Source organism: Alligator mississippiensis, chromosome 4 (assembly GCF_030867095.1).
Source record: "Alligator mississippiensis isolate rAllMis1 chromosome 4, rAllMis1, whole genome shotgun sequence".
NCBI lineage: Eukaryota > Metazoa > Chordata > Crocodylia > Alligatoridae > Alligator > Alligator mississippiensis.
In genome coordinates, this window is record NC_081827.1 from 71,864,863 (window position 1) to 71,885,510 (window position 20,648).

At 38.5% G+C, this 20,648-nt stretch overlaps 1 protein-coding gene across 1 annotated transcript in view; it reads left to right on the forward strand.

The window, feature by feature from the left end:
* The first annotated feature begins 11,177 nt into the window (after nt 1-11,177).
* Nucleotides 11,178-20,648, forward strand: part of TPH2 (tryptophan hydroxylase 2) — a 71,509-nt gene continuing 62,038 nt past the window's right edge. The window contains exons 1-4 of the mRNA XM_006258467.3: nt 11,178-11,350; nt 15,184-15,336; nt 18,953-19,136; nt 19,251-19,351. Coding sequence (XP_006258529.1) covers nt 11,249-11,350; nt 15,184-15,336; nt 18,953-19,136; nt 19,251-19,351 — 540 coding nt within the window. The 5' untranslated portion in view covers nt 11,178-11,248. The remainder of the gene's footprint in view (nt 11,351-15,183; nt 15,337-18,952; nt 19,137-19,250; nt 19,352-20,648) is intronic.

Below are 20,648 nucleotides of genomic sequence, written 5' to 3' on the forward strand. Positions count from 1 at the left end.
ACAAAAATCGGTGATAATTCAGCATCTCCTTAGTCTTTCATTTCCTTTCTTGCAGGAAATTACTTTGAAGCATTATGATGCTTTTGTTCCTTTTTGAACATTGGGCTAATAGGTGATTCATTTTACATGAAATAAAACATGTTGCTTGTATTTATGTTATATTTGAGCTCAGTGTGTCAGTTACTTGAATGAGTTTTGCTTTAGTATGTTCTAGGACAGAATGTCTTGTTTCATTGAGAGCTTGAAAGTATTTCTAAAATATTTGCATGCGTGACAAAAAAGGTTAAGTGGGCTGATTTCTAGCCTTAATTTCTAATGTGGAGCATTTTGGGGGCTCAGTGTGAGCGTGCTTTACTTTAAAGTTCCTGTAAAAAGCTTCATAATCAGGATACTTGTATGTATTTTCCACCCTGGGAACATGTGGTAGTTTAGACCTGATAGGCCTTGGGGACTTCTGATTGGTTCCCCATGACTTTGTTCATTGGGTGAGTGGTATACGCAGGTTAAAACTAGAATTTTGTAACAATTTTGTGGGGAGTGCAGCTGACTGCCTGAGGAGAAAGAGGGATGTTTTGACAGAACTGGAGAGAGAAAAGAGTAGTCCTAAAGATGCCAGAGTAGGGAGAGAAAAGGGGAGTCCCAGGAAGAGCAGAGGGAACTGCAGTGCCATAGAAAGACTGTCTGGACCTGAGCAGTCTGATGTGCTGTTTGGGACATTGGCATTCTGACTCTTTGCCCCCTAAAAGAAAATACCCACTCTTCTCAGGTGCTGATCAGAAAAACCCAAACTCTCCAGGGTGGGGATGTTACAGATCACCTAGGGAGCCAGGGACAGAGGAGAACCAGTCTTGAGCCAGTGGCTTTCCTCTTCTGAAATCATGGCAAGCGGTCCTTCACGAGCAGGAGACTAAATGAGGCTGCTTTTTGGGGAGTCCTAGGGCCGAGCTTTCTCTGAAAGGGTTGTAATCTGTTACAGCATGAAAAAAACAGGTTAAAAGATTACAGAGAATCTGGCTAAATGGGTAAAAAATGGGAAATTTTAGAAAAACTCATGCCAAGTTTTGCAGTTCTAATGTATCATCTCATGCATTCTGCATCATCAGAATCCCCCCAGAATGTACAAACATAGTATGTACTGTTACTTTTCTTTTAAATTCTGCCAAATCTTTCTTAAAAGAGTAAAGAAAGCCCAGTTGGTCAACTAACTCCTGACCCCACCCCCATCCCGGCCCCCAGGCTGGTAAAAACTTTTATTAAAAAGGAGGTTGTGCGGTTTATCTTGTAGGCATGATTATTTTTCAACACTAAAGAAGCAGCTGTTTTTCAGTGTTATAAAATTTACCATTCTGTTAATTAAAATCCCCAGCCTGATAATTTGGTAGTACCTTCACTTTTGTTTGCCTTCAAATTACCTACACGTTTTGCCAATTCAGTCTCCTTTTAATGCCTATTTTAAGTACAAGAGTTGAGCCCAAAGCAATCTGAATGAGCTAAAACATGTCCCATTGATGCTGAACTGGAACTGTAGAGCTGTTAATGTGTTAAAGTTTTGTGTTCAGCTTTTCCTTTCTTGGACGTTGATTGCAAAGAATCGTTGACAATGTCCTTTAGGACTCCATTAGGTGTTTAATATTTGTTCAAGAAGTTTAGAATAATGTGCCCACCATAAGTATGTTGGAAGTCTAAATAGAGTTACATCCAGTTTGAATTCCTTATTTCTATGAAACATGAAGATGCTATTTTTTATAAACAAATCCATAATTTTCTTACCCAGTTCAACTCACTGGCCTTTCAGTTTTTATAGTGATATAGTCAGTGATTTTTTTTCTTTGCTCTTTTTGGGTGTTGAGGTTAGAAAGACCTACCAAATGAATGACAAAATACTGCTTGACAGCTGGGAATCAGATAGATAAGACAATATATCTTCCTTGCAAGTTCACTCATTAGTAGGTCCCTCTTTCTCTTCTGTAGACAGTTTCATTTTGTGGTACAGGTGAGGAGGAAAAAAAACACTTGTTTTTCTTTTTTAAAGGATGCATTGATCTAATGTGAGACTAAAAACTCTATAAAAGGCTGTCACTATCCTCACTCATGGCAGTTAAATGCCACTGGTTTAGGAAAAGTTAGTGTTGGAACATGCTTTTAGTACAAGGCAGCTGAATTCTGAATATCTACATTTTGTAATGCCTTCCTATTTGGGGGGTAAGCAAATCATCTCTTCCCTGCCCCCCTTAAAGCTTTTGTTACTTGCACCACTCCAAAGGCTTTTTAAAATAGATCTTGAGAATAAATATATTTTTCTCTAAGATAAAATCTTGTGTATCTGATTCTATGTGTTTCTGATTCTATCCATATTATGCAGTATTTTCATTGCGTCTGCCCAGATGAAAAAATGTTATATATATATAAATTTATATATACAACAAAACATTAAGAGAATAAACATTATACATAGATATATCTCTCTCTATAGATATAGCTAGATAGCTAGATAGATGTCTATTCTTTAAATGTTTTTGTTGTTTGTATTGTTTTACTTTGCCTTGGACAAGAGGGGAGCTGCAGGGAGTACAAGAAAAAAAAGCTTTTTGAAAATTTGGACATATTCAAGTGTTCTTAAAATACACGTGGTGGTTGACAGCAAAGCAAAGTTTGATTATTAGGAAGGGTACCATGCCATATTTATTTGCCCATAGTAAAAATTATTAAGTTCGTTAAATGCAACCAGAATGAAGATGATTTGTGTCTGTCATAGACATTTTAAAGAGATTGTATTCAAATCCATAGGGGTGTTGGAGTTGTGGAGTAAATATAATGAAATATGTTGTTGCACAAGCTCATGCCTCTCTGAACCAATTAGGCAGCACTGTAGAAACTACCTTCTGCCCATCTGTTAACAGAATGCTACATCTTTGCTATTACAAAAATGTTATGGTTGCTTTAGGAACAATAATATGGAATATCTGATTTATCTACTATTAGCATTATTTCCACTGAACTCTTAATTAGAATGACGAGTATAGGAAGAAGGTTAAAGAAAGTGCCTCTTGTTTTTGACTTTGCCTATGGATAAAAAGGTCTTCCTTATCTACAACTGACATTTTTCAGTCAACAAATGTAATCACTAATATTGTATCATTGGTTCTGATCTAATTCTATTTGTATTGTACTCTTGCATTTCTTTTCGTACCTTGTCTTGGACCCCAAGTAAGTAAAGTACTTGAGTATCCCTTTTGTTGAGGCCTAGATATGTGTTCTTAATTGCTGAGTTAGGGCTCTAGTGCTGGAGTCTCACTCTAAAAGCAGTCACTCATATAATTCTAACTAAAAGGTTTAATTTCAATTAAGTTTGGGCAAAGATTTTTTCCTCCTCCTTTTTCGAACCAGTTTAACTTTAGCAAAGTGTCTCTTCCCAGCTGCTTTTATTGTAAAGTGCCTTGCCATTCTCAACTAGAGAAACAAAGAGCTTTGGCTCAACTAACTGAAAAAGTTCTGCAGATTTAGAGCAACTTTTGCTTCTTCCAGCATGATGCAAGTGAGACTCCATCAAGTTAGTGAGTGAACTTTTCTTTCAGAGAAAGAAATACTATTTTACAGGTAAGAGAATTTCTCCCCATCCCTCTTCCCCCCTCCCCCCAACCACCACACTGCTCCTTGTCAGCTTGCAAAATTTCACTTTTAAAATGGAAAACAGCATCAATGCAAAAATACGTAAGAGCTTGTCTGCAAAAAGAAATTGACTGGAAAAACTAATCTGCAGTAGCTCTCTGTGTGGACAGATTAAAAATGGCTCTGTTACAATATTATTGCACCATTCTAGAAGTGCACTCTGTTATTCCAAAACAAAATGACTCTTATCCTGGAACAGCATCTAATAGGGTGCCATTCAGGGCTAACTATTCTGCTCCATTTCCCTGAGTAGATGAGACATAGGTAACACTGACATTCCCCAGGTGTGGGCTGTGGTACATGGTGTTTGATTCATCTGCTCATTTGCATTAAATAACCTTAAATACATTTAAGTATTTTCCTTATTGTGTCTCATGTAAACCATGATTGTATTGGTCTCTTAGCTCTATCCATGGATGGCAGAGAAGTTCAGTGCAGTTAAAATGGGAGAGGCTGTACTATCATGAATGGGATGGGAGATAGGTTCTACCAGACCATCTATGCTTTAAAATAGGAAGTCCTGATTGACCATGAAGTCATATTTTGTTAAAGAGGAGACTGACTTTATGTATATATAATTATGTAGTTGCTTTTTGATAAATACTATGATTTCACATGCAAACTGAGTGATAGGCTGTACAGATAGCCTAATTGAGTATATAAAGACAGTTGTAGGCACAATCACTTATTCCTTTGGTTAAGACCTCAAGATCCTGGTAAATATGTATTTCACGTGAGTTTAAAAAAAAAGGAGTTATTATTCAGAACATGTTTTCTATGATTGACTCTGTAATAATGTGTCTAATGTCCTCAGGCACACTGTATTATGCTAGTACTGGCCACGTTTCAGTGTTAAGAGTGAGACGCACCTTGGAATGAAAGCAAGGATTCATCATCTTTGTTTTGGGAAATACAGCACATACCCTCCAAAACTATACATACCATTTGTTCTTTTGTACAAACTTTTTTGAGAATTTATGAGCAAATCTGTTAATTGGTTGAGTTAAAGTTAATTGAAAACTGAATCGCAAGAAATTTAGCATCTGTGTCGCTCTTTTTGTCTCAAATGACCTTTACAATGGAACAAAACAGACTCTTCAAACCTTCCATATAGTGGAAGTTAATTGAAATCTTTTACATGGACTATGTTTGAAGGAAGTGGGTGGTAATTAAATTCATTGTTATATCTAATTGCTCTGTTTGCATGGGCTACAGACAGTCTCAAATTAACAGATCAGGTAACTCAGGCTGTGCTTTCATTAGGAAAACAGGTTTGTTCTCAGCTAACTAAAGTCCTATATAAAGCAGCATAGTTTTCACACCAGTGAGCAGGATAAGGGAATGACTGTTTTTTTGCTTGACTTCCTAATGTGTGAAAACTAAGAACTGGCATCTTCACTAGCGAGCTCTCTCAAAGTAATAATTTTTCCTTGTGGAGGGAATGCCTGCAGGGGTCTGCTGAGAAATCCAAAGTAAACATATTCCATCCTCTGCAGCCAACTTGCACGCGACTGTTCTGTTGTTTGTAATGTTTTTTCTTAACAAGTGTTCTCCTTGGTAAATGAATTGGCCCACCTGTTCTTTAATGAATCGACAACTACGTGCCAGCTTGAGAATCAGTCTTGAAAGATTTCACATGGCACACGGAGACAGAGGGTGCAAGGAAATCCTTAAATCACTTAAACAGGGATTTAGACTAGGTTTACCCTGCCTCTACTTTAAGGAGCCACTGGTCTTCTTGACACACCTCTCTAAGCCTATGTGTCAGTTGCAGCTGAAAGGTCATGTTCCAGGGTATGCTTCAGTGATCTGAAAGCTGTAAACTCATGTTAAATTTTCTGATGCTTTCTAGCTGTGGTGACTTACCAATGAAATTTGTCCTTGCATATTGTTATCAAATGTAAAGGATCTAAGGTTCATACTGCACCACAATCAAAACTTTAGAAATGTACAATGATGGTAGGCTATCATATCTGAGTTTCTAAGATAAAATATGTTAGGGTATAGTTAAGGTAGTGTTAACAATTTTTTCTTATGTGCAAGCTCAGGATAAGAACTTCAGAGTTGAAGAATCTGCAACATGAACACTACCTTATGATGTAACAATGGGGAAAATTATATGAAAAAAATAAAATACATTCCTTTTTATTTTAGGAACATTAAAAATAACAATCATTATACTCAGTGTCAAGACTTTCTTATTCTGAGCACAAACAACATCTTCCAGATTGTGAAAAGTATATCCAAAAGTGGCTAATGCAAAAATACTATTCTAGAATAATTACTCCTGAATACTTTTCCAGTACATTTCCAATTAGTAAACTATCCCTTTTGCATAATTTTTGGTCTGAGAATTTATATTAAGAATATTTACTCAAAGATTTTCATTTTTGCCTGTAATACTATAAACTGAAGGTAAGCAGTTTTGTCCGAGCTTTGAATTACTTCTATAACATAAGCAGCGGTGTTCCTAGAACACTAGGTACACTGAGAAATGAAATAAGCTTTTCTTATTCCAGTAAATGTTATGGAAGAGTCCAACTGTTAAAATGAAACGCACAACAGAACTATTTGCTTTACAGCATGAGGTATTCTCTATGATTTTTAGGGATAGAATTATTAAAGCAGTTGAATAATCTGATAGCCTCATCATTCCTAAATGTTTTATTGGATGTACTTGCACAGTACATCTTTATGCACTGCACTTTCATCAGTTGTGCTAAAAAGGGGTGACAAGCCTGAAGGGAAAATGCTTTCTGGTACATGCCAATTACTAAGCTGAGCTGTGATACATTAGGAGTGCTATTGCACTGGGATAATAAGGCCATCTTAGACGTGTGCTGTCCTGCCTGGAAAACTAGAATCTAACAGCAGACATAGCTCTCCCCTGTCATTCCAAGAAAAGAAAAGGCTGTACAGCAGAGGTGGTTTTAGTCACCAGAACATTTCGGACAGTGTCAGGCAATCTTACTCGCATAAATCATGCATCCTCAGGAAATTTATCAAGATGTCTCAGATATAGCAGTGTGGTATATCAAAGCCTGGAGAAATTGACTCATGTTCCTTCCATGAGCAATAATGAATAATGTCCAAGTGAATATCTTTGAGTAATCCTGAAGCAAAAACGTATTTGTAAATGCAGACAGGCTCCCCTGCCCAGAATGAGAAGGTAGGAGCAATACAATAAAAAATAATAGCAAAATCTATCTTAATATTGTTTTTTAACCTGAAATGATGCAGTTATATGCCAAATTATATTAGGACCCAATTGTGCTAGAGCCTCTGTGTACAGCAAGTGATTGTTCCCAGATATTTATCTAAATAAACTAGCAGATGATGGATAGGAGGAAGGTATTGTCCTACTCTACAGGTATGGAACTGAGGCACATGGAGGTTAAATTACTTGTTCAAGGTCACAGAAAAAGTCTATGGCAGACTTGAAAATTAAACCCCAATATTCCAAATCACAGTCCATATCCTTAAGTTCATCATTTCTCTTTTGAACCCAGCTGCCAAAGGAGTGTCCTAACCACTAGGCTGTAGGGCATTCAGATGTAGGATTTCCCATTCCCCTTTGTTTAAACAAATAATATTAATTTGGAAGAGAGATGGACATATAGATCTCATTAATTGCACACAAGTGTTCCAAGCACTAGGATACAGAATTATTTTTGATCCCCCTGGTCCAATAATTAATTATTTTTTGCTTTGGAGGAGGAACCAGGTCATTCCACACCACAGGTGGAAATATTTTGGTGTCCAATCCTGGAATATATGTACAGAAAAGACCCCTTGCATTGTTACAGAAGAGTTTGCTCTTCACAGAAGCAAATAAGATGATAAAATGGTTCATAGGTGTTTTTTTTAAGACTGGAAGAGAACACTATGCTTATTTACTGACTTCTTCCTTTTACTGGAAAACCAAAACTTGTACCCAATAATCAAGTACTTGTGGTTGAGCTGTAGTGAATTTATTAGAAAGTTATCTACTTGTGGTTTAAAGGTTTGAACATTCACTTTACACACTGATAAATTGTTCCACTGATTTTGAATGCCTTCACTGTTGGGGAGTGGGAGGGGGAAACAAAAACGCCTTTTCTAGTCTGATTTGCTCTAATTTAAACTTTTAACCACTGGATCTTATTGTATTTTTGTCAGGTAGATTAAGGAGTCCAGTACAATTAGGTATTCGCTTTTTCAGCGGGGGTAATTATTGAGTATGATCAACTCCTTTGAAAGAGTAAATTAAGCCTTTCATGGGGGGTGGAAATGGTTTTGCCCTTTTGTCTCTCCTTCAAACCCTCTTAATAATTTTTCACACAAGAGTAAACTATGTAAACTGCTAGTTGTGCCTCCCCCCTTCCCCAACCTGCATCTAGATTCCTGGCATAGAAATGGTCTCTGTAGAAAATCATTTTTATTCACAAAAGCTCCATGTGTAAGAATTTTTCTACATGAGTCTTGTCTTAAAAGTTGTTTTCCATGTGAGGGGCTTGATTGTATTGTTTTGTTTTTCACTGTGTTGGGGAGCATTCTCAGATGGTTTAATAACTCCAGGATTATTCCTTGTGGAATTCAGAAACTACATTGGCGTTGCAAGTTATTTTAATTGGAATTATTTAGCTTTCATGGAATCTACTCATTTTTCTGGATATATTTGCACAGTTTGTAGTCATTGAAATGTAGTTTTTGACATGTAGACTTCGTAAGAATCATCAAGGGTGTTAACTATGTATTCATAAGGTAGGATTCAAATTGCTTTAGTATGTGTTTTAACTTAAGCAAGGAAACCTAACTTTTTGAGTAAATGCCCCAGGAGGGAGATTGAGTGATTCAGTGAGGCAATTCCTACAGAATCAATGGTTAAACACCTAAGAGTAGTCATGTTTGTTGCCTGTGTCCTATACCGAAAATGGGAGTGACATGCACCTCCAAAGGGCAGTTCAAAAAACCCATAGATGCTGTGGTAGCCAATAGAAAATACTACAGTATGGATTTATTTCTGAACTCCTACTCTTCACAAGTTATTCCTTATGCTTCTCCCCTCAATTGTCAGTCAGTAACTTGCCACATTGAAACTATGAGTTTCTGAAGATGGATAATTCAGAAGATGGCAGAGCTTCCTAGAACTGTTTATGCACTTTGCATTTGATAGTCATTAGTTAAATAAATGTAACAAAGACTAGTAAAAGATATTCTATCCCAAGCATCTCCTCTCCCTGAAAGTGTCTTAACCTAACTTCTGAATGCCAACCACCAGCATAAAGTCAGATTCCTTCTTTCGTTTTTTCTTTTTGGCCCAATGACTTCTATCCTTGCCTGTCTAGTGGCCCAGCTCAGTATGAAAACAAATAACTGTCCTCATGTATATTATTTAACAGTCTAGTAGTTGGAGTATTTTTCTGGGAAATGGGAGATCTGAGTTTAAATTTCAGGGTGACAAGGCAGAGCACCCAACCTTTTGGGTGAATGCTGTAACCTTCATGCTATAAGTGGGCACAGTTTTGAGATGACTTTTGTGAGTTTTCTTGGCTTACCCTCGTCACTGTCTCCAGGGAGTTTATCAAAACTTGGTTGTCTCCTCTGGCCAACTTGAGCTGCTTCAGAGCTTGGGGGGACAGTTATCTGCTGAAATACATGCTTCACATCAGGTCAGCACAAGTGCACATAAAATCTCCTCCTGTCCCAAATGGAAATGTTTAATGAGTTTTTAGAGTGCTGACACCACTACCACCAATTTGAATTGCTCCTTAGGAGATAGGTATCTAACTCTCAGCAAAGTCCTAGTTAAACAGCTACTGAAGCAATTTGACTCAATAGCTTATAAGTGCCTTAGGATGATCTCATAAACTTTGAATATATCCGGTGTTGTTTATAAGACCATTTTACCTCCCTACTCAGGCCTGTGGATCTTGAAGGATCTCTAGTAGTAAATGTTGTTGTAGAGAGTAAGACTGACATCATTGTATGGGATGGGCTGCATCCAAGGATCTTTTAAGTTCTACAAGGAACAGCCCAGGGATTTTGAAAATACTTTTATAGATGGTGAGGGGCTGTCAGGATGAGCTTTTGGTCTGGTTGTGTGAAAGCTCCCTAACATTAATTAATTGGAATAAATAACTCCGCATTGGCTGTGGAATGTACCAGTATTAGACTGTCTGACAGAACACTCTCTCTCTCTCTCTCTAAAGGGTCTGACAACTTTCCGAGCCCTAACCTTCATGATTATTATTAGATAATTTTATAATTCATCTAATTTCCTATTTGATATATATATATATATATCTTTGTATAGATATATATAGATACAGATATCTCTTCAGGTTATAAAGAAATAGAATGAGTTAATATATTATCTTATATCTTGGATGTTAAAATTGGGAAAGTTCTGTCAGACCCTCCAGTACCTGTATCTGTCTGTCTATTGTGAGTAGGAAATAAGATGACTACCCCTTTTGTCTGCAGGTAATGCAGAAATGCCAATGCTGGCATGAGCAGAAGGGAAAACAAAATAAATGATGAGCATAGGAAATCCTTTCCCAAACTCAGATGTGTTGCTGTTTTCTTTAAAAGATCCTCCCTACCACTCTGAATGCAAGATGAACTATCAGACTGAATAGCTAATAGTCTGGTTTCTTTTCACTTTGGTTCCAAACAAACATGATGTGTTTTGGCATGATAGATACTGGCATAACTCAGTGAATAGGAAAAAGTAGTGTTTTGTGGGTGTCTGTGAAGTGCAAAGAACACAAGCAGAAAGAGTATTGGGGAAATGGTGCCCGTGAGCATCTTGCTTTGCACTATCAGCTTTGGAAAGAGTGAAGAGACGCTTGCCTCTACTTGACAGGCTGCCTGCGAGCATCTTGCTCTCAGAAAGCTTGTCAAGTAGAGTCAGGGATCTCTGCTCTTTCTAAAGTTATAAGGCGCACAGCTCCTGTCTGGATGTCCCTATATCACATGGGAAATAACACAGCCTGGTAAGCTCGCCAGCTCTAAAGGTCGAGGCTTTACCATAAAAAGCCAAGGATTTAATCTGCGATACAAGGCCCTGGAGTAAGTGTAGGCTCGTTTCTGTCTTGAGGCTGGAGCTTGCACTAGCCTTTTTTTATCCCTCGGGGGAAGACCTCCTCTCTGCCCTCCCCCAAAAGTATTCCCCAACTAGGTCTGAAAACCCAGCTCTTTGTCTCAGGCTGCTTCCTTCCGTGGGCAGCGGGCTCAGGGCGAGCTCTCTCCTCTGCTGCAACCCAGGGGCTGACTCTTCCTGGGTTGGCTGATTTTTCTTTTCTTTTTTCTTTCTTTCTTCCTCCCCCCCCCGCTTTTCCTTTCCACTGGAACAACTCCCGACAGAGATAACCTGTGCATGCAGGGCTTCAATCTGCCTGTGCCCATGGTGAGGCAGAAATGAGTGTCCCCTAATCAGCCTTTCATCTGTCTCCAGACGCGTATAAAAGGAGCCCCCGAGAGGGGACGAGCCTGTCAGGGCTCTGTCTTCAGCACTCGCGCCGTGGACAGCGCCCCGGGCAGGCTGTCTCGCCGCCGCTTCCCCCTGTCGTAGAGGAAGGACATTGCACGGCCCGGCATGCAGCCCGCGATGATGATGTTCTCCAGTAAGTACTGGGCAAGAAGAGGGCTCTCCCTGGACTCGGCAGTGCCTGATGAGCACCTAGTCAGCAATGTTACTGTAAGTACCCAGGACTCTCCATAAATGTTCATAAACAGAACATTTATGTGCGTAGGGAGGAATGATCTGGTCAGGAACTTCTCATTAGCAAATCTCCTTTTGCAGGCGCAAACATTGCAGTCTCTTTTTATTTGGACTGTGTATCCGAGCACCCTCTCCTCGGAGAGGAGCTGTGTCACAGCATAACACCCTGTCAAAGAAGGATCTTTTGACACCACTTCGGCTGCAAGGTCCCAGTCTGTCCTGCAGTTTGTGCGTGCAACTGTTTTGATGTTTGTGGGTAAAAGTGAATATTTATTTTCCATTTTAAAATGCTTAGGTTTCCAGACTGACAACACGATGTGTCTGTTCTTGAAGCGCGCACACATTTTATTAAAAGATGCGATAGAAATGTACAGGAACAATATTGCATGACTCTTGGAACGTGTACTGTGTGCAGCTGCTAGCATCCTTACAGCTCCATTGAATTTGTTTCTGTGTTTATGGCTTTCTGAGCTCTACTACTTAAATGCAAAATGTGGGGTCAAATACTGTACCTGCTTCTATTATGCCATTTCCAAAGCAAGCAACAGAAGTTAATGACAACTCCATTAAAGCAGAATTGCTGCTTTTTCTTTTTGTTGTTCTTTCCATGTTTCACTTCAGGAATGATAACGGCTAAAATCCTACACAGCAATAGCAGCACAAGTAATAAAGAAAGCAAACATGGAAAGAAATAGTACCACCCTATCACAAGCAGATCATATTTTTCTTTGAATATTATCTAAACAAAATGATTTTGTTTTCATAGGTGTAATGCTATGAATAGTTTACCAACCCATGGAATCCAGTGCAGGCTACTTTTCCACTGTTTTGTTCTAATAATTTCAGAATAATTTATTTCTTTTTCAATATTATTTTAAAGAAATCAAATACAAGTAATTTGCTTTGGTACCAGGTTTGAAAACTCCCTTTTAGTTCTAAATGCACTAGCACTTTCTTCTCTTTTTATAACATACAACTACCCCGTTACACTGACATGCAAGGTTCACCATAAATACTTTTCTAATTAACATTAAATTAGTTTGGCCTCAATTCACTTAGTTTGTTAAGTGTGCACCTACTTTTGACCTTGTTAATACTTCTGTTAAAGGTAGCTGGACAACTCACAGGTTCAGTTTTAGGTATTTGATTAAGTGTCTGGCTGAATCAGATTGAAAAAGACAGTTATTGATATCAGTGGATGATCTTAGAAGAGACTTTGCTGGGCCAAATGGGATAAATTTGCTTTATTATCCATGTGTAACTTTCTTCATTGGTGGTCTACTTTAGCTCTTCCTGATTTCTTGAGTGTTTTCCCTTGCTCCAGACAATTAGTCATTATTATCATTAGGAAAGTGGCCATTATTTAATCATATACTCTGGTAGCCTGCCTGACTAGTAAGTCTCACAACATCCTCAGACATTTGGTTATTGCCCTAGGTGATTTAGTTTTCATATGCAGTATAGTAGCTTTCAGATATCTCTTATGATATTATCTACTTGACACAATTAGAGACCCCCACAGGACTTGTTCCTGGAGGGTGTGAAGAGTGCCTCTTCACACTGAAGCCAATGGATGCTGAGCATTTTGTACACATAATTAAAATGCTTCTCTGGACTTGGCTACGAAAACTATGCATGTTCTGACAAGTGCAGAGGATATGCTATAAGGTTAAAAATAGCACTGTTGTTCTTTTGTAGATCCTTGATGTGTATGAAAGCTAGAAAGGGCTATCCCAAATAGTATTTCTTAAAAAAAAAAAGAAAAAATTTCTAAATATTATAAAAAATACACCCTCCCTCCCCCCAAAGTCTTAATTCAGTAAAACATGTTGAGTTAGGCATGTGCTTAAATGGTTTCCAGTTAGGAATCATCCAATATGGCACCAAACTAATGGGGTGATTTACTGTGTAAGTGCAGACCCACCTAGACACTGACTATACAAGGATTTTAACCATGATCGAAAAATTAATCTGAACTTAGGATATACTTGGTTCCAGATACCACTGAATTTAAGCATATGAAGATCAGCCAGGATGGGGGCAAGCAGGTCTAAGATCGTTAGAACATACCACTGGCAACTCAAAGACATGGTCTTTGAACCATTTGTCCCATTCTATGCAGTTTGGGATAAACTGGATTCAAACAAGGTATTACCAGTCTACACCTGCTTTCTTACTAAGCCATGCATAGTATTCGTACACCTGTTCTTATTGGCCCTCAGGCAAGGTGTCACCAGTGAAATTAAAATGGTTGCTCCCTTAGGATGCTGTCCACATATACAAACCCAGCCAGTTGGCTTAGCAAAGGTTAGAACAGACTGCAGAGTTGATAGATGAAGTTAACTTTTGTGTCAATTTACTTAGAAAGCTGAAAATGCTTCAACTAGTTGTCTTTTTATTTTCTTACCATGTACTGGAGCCATAAAAACACACCAGAATGAAAAGGTTCCAAGAGTTGAGCTGAGGCCTATGAGCTATTTGCACAGGGATAAAATGCAAACCAGTTTGACATATTTAGTGTGGATCCACTGAAAACACTCATTGCTTTTAGCAAAGGAATTTTGTTTAAGAAAAGGACTATTTAAGCTGATCCATTTTAAAGGTATCAGCTTCATTCCTTGCCTTGTCAGCACTGACAACTTGTTATTAAGTCTGGTTAGAAATGGTATAGATACTTAGCTAGTAAAAATTGTCACAGGGGCAGTTGGAAATTATGTAATCTGCCCAAAGGTCCCTGCCTATTCTCAAGAAATAACTCCCTAGGACAATTTTAATGTGGGTTTTTGTCTGGCAATAACCAGGCAAACATTTTAAACTTTGTTAAACTTTTTTTTTTGTTAAAGTTTTTAAAACTGTTACATCGGTTGCTTGCCCATTTTCACCTTCTTTTTTGTCAGTGAACAATGAGACCAAGTGGTTTAGACTATTGAACTGAGACAAGCATATATAAGCCCGATTCTTAGAATGTGCAGCTCTCTGAGAATCCTACTGCTTTTTTGCATTGGTTACTGAAATATGCTAGCCATTTTGGGAAATCTTGACCTGCATTACTAAAACTACTTGTATGTGTGGACAGCTTACTGACAGCTCAAAAATGCTTCCACTGATAATACTGTACTCCTTGAAAAGATCAAATGAACTTTAGCACAAATGAAAACTTGCTTAAAAGTTTAGGGAAACTCAGAAGTATCGACAATTTAACAGTAAAAATAGATAAGGAAATGCTCATTTGGAATATGTGGGCAGCTTTCAGACTCTAAAACTTATTTGGAAAAAAAATCAGATTCCTTTTATGGTAGATGGAAACTAGATATGCTTCTTATTGTCTAATCAATAAATAAACTTTAATTCATTATAAGCAATGAAATCTATGTGGTTACATTAAATCTCCTGCACTGAAGCTGATGAGTGTTCTGCTCGTGATTTTATGGACAATTAAAAAATACTGGCCGGATTGTTGGCTCATTGTAATCAGCATAGGTCCATTGCAATTCACGGAACCACAGTGATTTATATCAGATGAGGATATGTTTCAACCAGCTTATAATAACATTGCTTTAATGTGTCAGGAAATGTATGTCATACTTCTTCATGGTATCCTTGTGTTCTTCTCTTAATAATCTTTGACACTTAGCTTTTAACCTGTGATTCTGATTTGTAATGTATGTTGCTTACCTTTTGGAGAAAAATCAGGATCAGTTTCCTTCAGGGATTTTTTGATGTAAGCTATCTGTGAGAAATGTATGTTTTATATTTTTAAAAAATGCACAGTCACATCTGAAATTGTTTTACCCTATATCCACTTGAAGCTAAACAGATCCACTTCTGGGAAAAATGATGAAAGGAAAGGAAATAAAGGAAATGGCAAAAGTGAATCAATTTCTGAGAGTGGAAAGACAGCTGTAGTGTTTTCCTTGAAAAATGAAGTTGGCGGATTGATAAAAGCTCTCAGACTTTTCCAGGTAAATATTACAAATCATGACAATAAAGAGTGGGGACCTTTGGATTAGATTCTCAGCTGGTGTAAACTGGTATGACCACTGAAGGCAAAGGCACTGCCCTTGTGGGAAGCCTCAACAGCTATGATTGCAGTGGAGGCTGCTTGCACCACTGAAATTGGCCCTGCAGCAACCGGTGCTGCCTTGGATGTTGCACAGCTGCCAGAGTATGGAACTGCCTAGCTAGACCTCTGGTGGCTAGGCTTCCCAGACAAGACTAGACAAGGCTAGATAGGCACCTTTGAATGGTCATTAAACCTGCATACTGAAGAAGTTCTGCTTAGAAGCAGCCAATAGAAAATTCTGAGCACAGTGGTATATCTGAAATCCCACCCCCCTCTAGAGGTTAGATACTTGAACCAGGGCTTATATCAGTGTGTCCATTCATTCATGAATGAGCCAGAGCATGGCAGTTACCCAAGCAGTTTGCTTAAGGCGTAGTCAGGGTTGAGACATAAAAGGAGAGGCAAGAGTTCCACACTGTAAAGCATGTTTATTAAGGGAAAACACAATATATTAACAAGCTGTTTTATATAAAATACTGTTTTATATAATACAAGCTGTTTTATATAAGAAACAGTGCTGGGAGTGACCCGAACCCAGGGCTCCCCCATCTTATGTGAGAATCTGAACCAATATACTACAGAACCATGTTTCCTCCTCTCTTTCTGCCCCTCCTTCCCTCTGCCCCATGAATCTTGGGTTCCTTTTTTGTACCATGGCAAGCTGCCATAGAAAGGTTTTCCACAAAAGTGCCCACAGCTGGAATAGCCTATATGCAGGAGTGCAGGAACTTTCTGGGAGCTGGGAGAAGTAGGTTTTCATCCTGTTGACTAAGGAAGGAATTAAACCTAGGTCTCCCACTTGCTGTATGAGTGCTGTAGCCACCAGGCTATATATAATAATTCTAATGCTACCATCTATGTTCTAAAAAGAAAATAGCTACAACTGCATTTTGTCCCATGTAGTATTGCATGCAATATTATAATTGTATCCAGTCCCATGTAGAAAGTATGCTCTGAGCAAATCTAGTACAGGCAGGCCTTCAGATGATTTAAGGATGGCTTTGCCTGGTTTCTGCATCCCAAAAAAACCCTCTACATGTTACACTTAAGGTGTGATTAACCAGTTAATCATGCCTTAAGTTGTGATCCAGCCACACATTCAACCAACTAATGGCATGCTAAAACAAGCAATCAGCTACAAAGTTATTTCACAAATAATGTGGAATAACTTTGTAGCTTGTTCTGATGGTCACAATTTGAATGTATGGTCAAGTGGTCTCCTGGGCTGGGAGCCTCATCAACTGAGGAGCTCCCAGCTACAGGGGTGCACCATCCACCATCAGGCCTGCAGCTGACAAGACTTGCAGTGGCAGTGGCATTCCCAGTGCTGTACCGATTGTGGGCCTTATCATCTTGGGGGGCTTGCAGTGGGGAGAATGCTGCTTCCCACTGCAAACCTTGTAAGGTGGGAGTTCACAGTGAAATGCCAGAAGTGCTGCTGCCACTGCAAACCTCGTTGGCTGTGGGGCCAACACTCCTTCAGGGCTTGCACAGGGGAAATGGGGAGAATGCTGGTGCAGCTGCAGGGCTCATTAGGCTCATATGGGGCTCACAGCAGCAGCAGCAGTGTGCCTGGCACATATGGCATGGCAGGTTGCATGATTGTGTGAATCATACATTAGATCCCATTGAGCCTTTACATGCACATGTAGAGGAGCCCTAAGGGACTTAGGCAGGGGATAGGTGACCTATTGCTCATGCTGGTCCATTTCTGCACGGTCATGGACGAAGACCTGCAGATGCATAAAGAACTTTCAGATCAAAACAGTATGTTTAAAATACTAGCAAGTGTAGGCACCTGAAGAGTTAGGTGGCCATAGACCATGGACTTCTTAGGATCTGTTTTGGACTTCGGTGCCAAAGTTCATCCAAGTTCTGCTCTAGGTGCTGAAGTTCTGTTTTTGACTGCATCCCCCAGTGTCAAAGGTGAATACAAGAGTTGTCATCATTCATAAACTTCAGTATCTTACAGAGTTGGTAATTCAGAGAGGATTCGGAATAAACTTATGAGAATGATGAAAGGACTGGAAAACATACACTGTAGTGAAAGATATAAACTGCTCAATATCTGTTTAACTTAAAGAAAAAAAGCTAAGAGGCAACTTAACCACAGTCTTTAAGTACCTGCCTGGGGAATGGAAATTTGCCAAGAGAGGTGTCTTCTGTGTAGCACACAAGTACAACAAGATCCAATGGCTGGAAACTAACTAGAGAATACTTATTAGGTGTGTAAAGCACACATTTTTAACCAGGGGGAAAGTTATTAATTAGAACAATTTAGCAGGAACTCTGATTGATTCTCCATCATTGGAGATTTTAAAATCAAGATAGCATGTTTTTTCTAAAACATAAATTCTGTTTCATCTGCAATTAATACAGGGAAGGTCTATGGCCTATATTATATAGGAAGTCAAATGAGATGAGCATCCTGTTCCCTTCAGGTTTCACAACTGGTGAATGACTGAAGAAACAAATATTCAGAATGGAAATGTGCTAACTCTTTAGTCTAAGTAAAACAAATAGGTTAACTAATGGTGAAAATACTTCTCTGAAATGACAGCTAGGGGCAGGACTACGGTCAATATGGGACTCGCCAGGTACAGCATCAGAATCTCATGCTGGCTGTCTGCCCTGGGTTGAATTTTGCCAATATGAAAATACATATGAGACTTCATGACCAAACAGACATGAGCATAGATCACTCCCCATTTGGAAAATCAATATTTTTTTCCCTTGACCTCTTAATAGGTAGAGAAGCAGGGATGTCAAGGGTAAGGCATTTCTTGACAGGTTGTTCTTAGTACAAAAGTTGAAATCATCATTGATGCTTTACAGCTGCTGTCTTGCATGTACTAACTGATTACAGGTTGTGTTGGAAGAGAAGGCAGCATTGGTGTCAGGGCCATTTGCACACCCCTTTTCATTGTAGGGTTTAGATGTTTATTATGGCGGGGGAGGGAGGTCAGTGGGTCTGGCCTTCACTTTGTCAAACTTATCGCTGCAGGTCATTTATAATTACTGCAAGAAAGACAGGTGAGGAATGGAATATAATTATCTTCACAAATGAATGTTTTCTCTGTCAGCTTGTCAAGAGAGATTGAATAAGTGCAGCTTCTTGTAGTAACTTTGTTATTAGGTGAGAATACTAAAAGGCTCTGCAATTAACACTATTGATATGGGCAGTAAATATTTTATATCTACTTTTGCTATATAGTTAACATGGCATTATCATCATTTAAATTACTAAAATAATATCCTTTCTAAGTTATTGTCTTTGTAAATCACATTTAAATCCCCTGAAAATATTATGATTTTTTTGGTCATATTATAAAAAGGATAAAGTGTGCGTTGTTTGAAGCCTTTCTTTTTAATACACAATATAAATCACTAATCATGTACTTAGCCACAGGCTGAATGTTTCTATGACTTTTAAAATATATTCTACTGGAGCAGATGCCAACAATTGTGTTATTTTACATGTTTACATATGGAGACCAATATTTCATTTTCCACAGGAGAAGCATGTGAGTATGGTTCACATTGAATCAAGAAAATCCAAGAGGAGGAACTCGGAGGTAGAGATTTTTGTGGACTGTGACTGCAGTAAGAAAGAATTTAATGAACTCATCCAGTTGCTAAAATTTCAGACTAACATCGTATCTCTTAATCCACCAGAAAGTATCTGGACTGATGAGGAAGGCAAGATTACATTTTTCATTTGTCACTTCATTTAGCTATTGGCAAGCTGCTCATTTAGAAAGCACAACGTGCTGAAACTCCAGTCGTTTCAACTCATGCCATTCTCCCCCACAGAACTTGACAGCGTCCCTTGGTTCCCTAGGAAGATCTCTGAATTAGACAAATGCTCGCAGAGAGTTCTGATGTATGGCTCTGAGCTAGATGCAGATCACCCTGTAAGTATGAAATACAGCAACTATCGATCATGCTTGTATTTTAATTCTGAATTGCAGGGCTGCAACACAACTTAAAATAACTCTGTAAATAGTCATTTGTATGATTTAGCCGCACAAATAATGAGCTTTATGGCAAAGATTTTAAGTCAACTTTTGGCACCCTTAAGGACCATGATTTTTAGAAAATGTGTGTCCAGCACTTTTATGACATTCTCATCTCTCTAATAGTCTTATTGAATAGAATTGCCCATTTCTCTAGTTCAACCACTAAAAATTGAAGCATTCCATACTTGCTAGTCATTTAAAAAAATCTTAGTCCTCTTAATGAAGCCAGGGTGGCCCAGGATTAGGGGAGCACACCCAAAACCTTTATTTCTGCTCTGCACTTTTTGGCCATAGCTTGTAGTTTCATAAAATCCAAAATCTATTGAATCAACTTCAGCTACAAACAATAACTTCAGTTCAAATAGAGGAATTTCACTTGTAATGAGGCTGAAGCTGATGATTGTGATGGGGCATTTAATATTGTTTTGAGCTGGGTACTTTCATTAAATACTTGAATGATCTGGAGAAAACCTGCCTTTAGTTTTATAGACAATGAAAAAAGACATTTGCATTACATGAATATATATTTTACACTTGGGGGAGCCCTTGTAAGCATAATTTATACCACATTTGTGATCATTCAAAGCTCAGAATAAGAGATGGAAAAAACTGACTGCTGATTATTTTTTAGAGAGATTCTGGTCTCTGCTCCATCCCCTGTATGTATGTGGGGCTGTGTTGAGACAGCATAGGGGTACTGCCAGCTCTTAGATCATTCCAGTATAAAGCCCACTGCATAATGGTCAATACTTTCATCCTGAAGTTTGCCACATGTGATGAACTGTTTAGTTATGACAAACAGTTATTCTGTTTTCTTTTCTGCCTTGGTGTGTAAAAATCATTTGTCTCTGTCATAAGAAGAGTAAGACTACTCCAGTCCACTTACCCACCCATTAATACAATGTTGGCAACTTTTTAATTCAATGTCTGTGCCACAAAGGTATTTAAACAATCAAGATAGCTGCACCAAGGATCAACAGCTTTATAAGAAACCTTTTCCAGTTAAGCACCGCACATTATCTGACATTGTCATCCTAAACTATTATTTTTCATGAGTGATTCAATCAAAGCCATATAAAGCCATATAAACAGAAGAACAAAAGGGAGGTGAGGGAGCTACTGTTTGGGGAATCTGTGACCTGTAAGGACCTAAAGAGATTCCAGCACTAGTTTTCCTGCTGGAGAAGTAGCT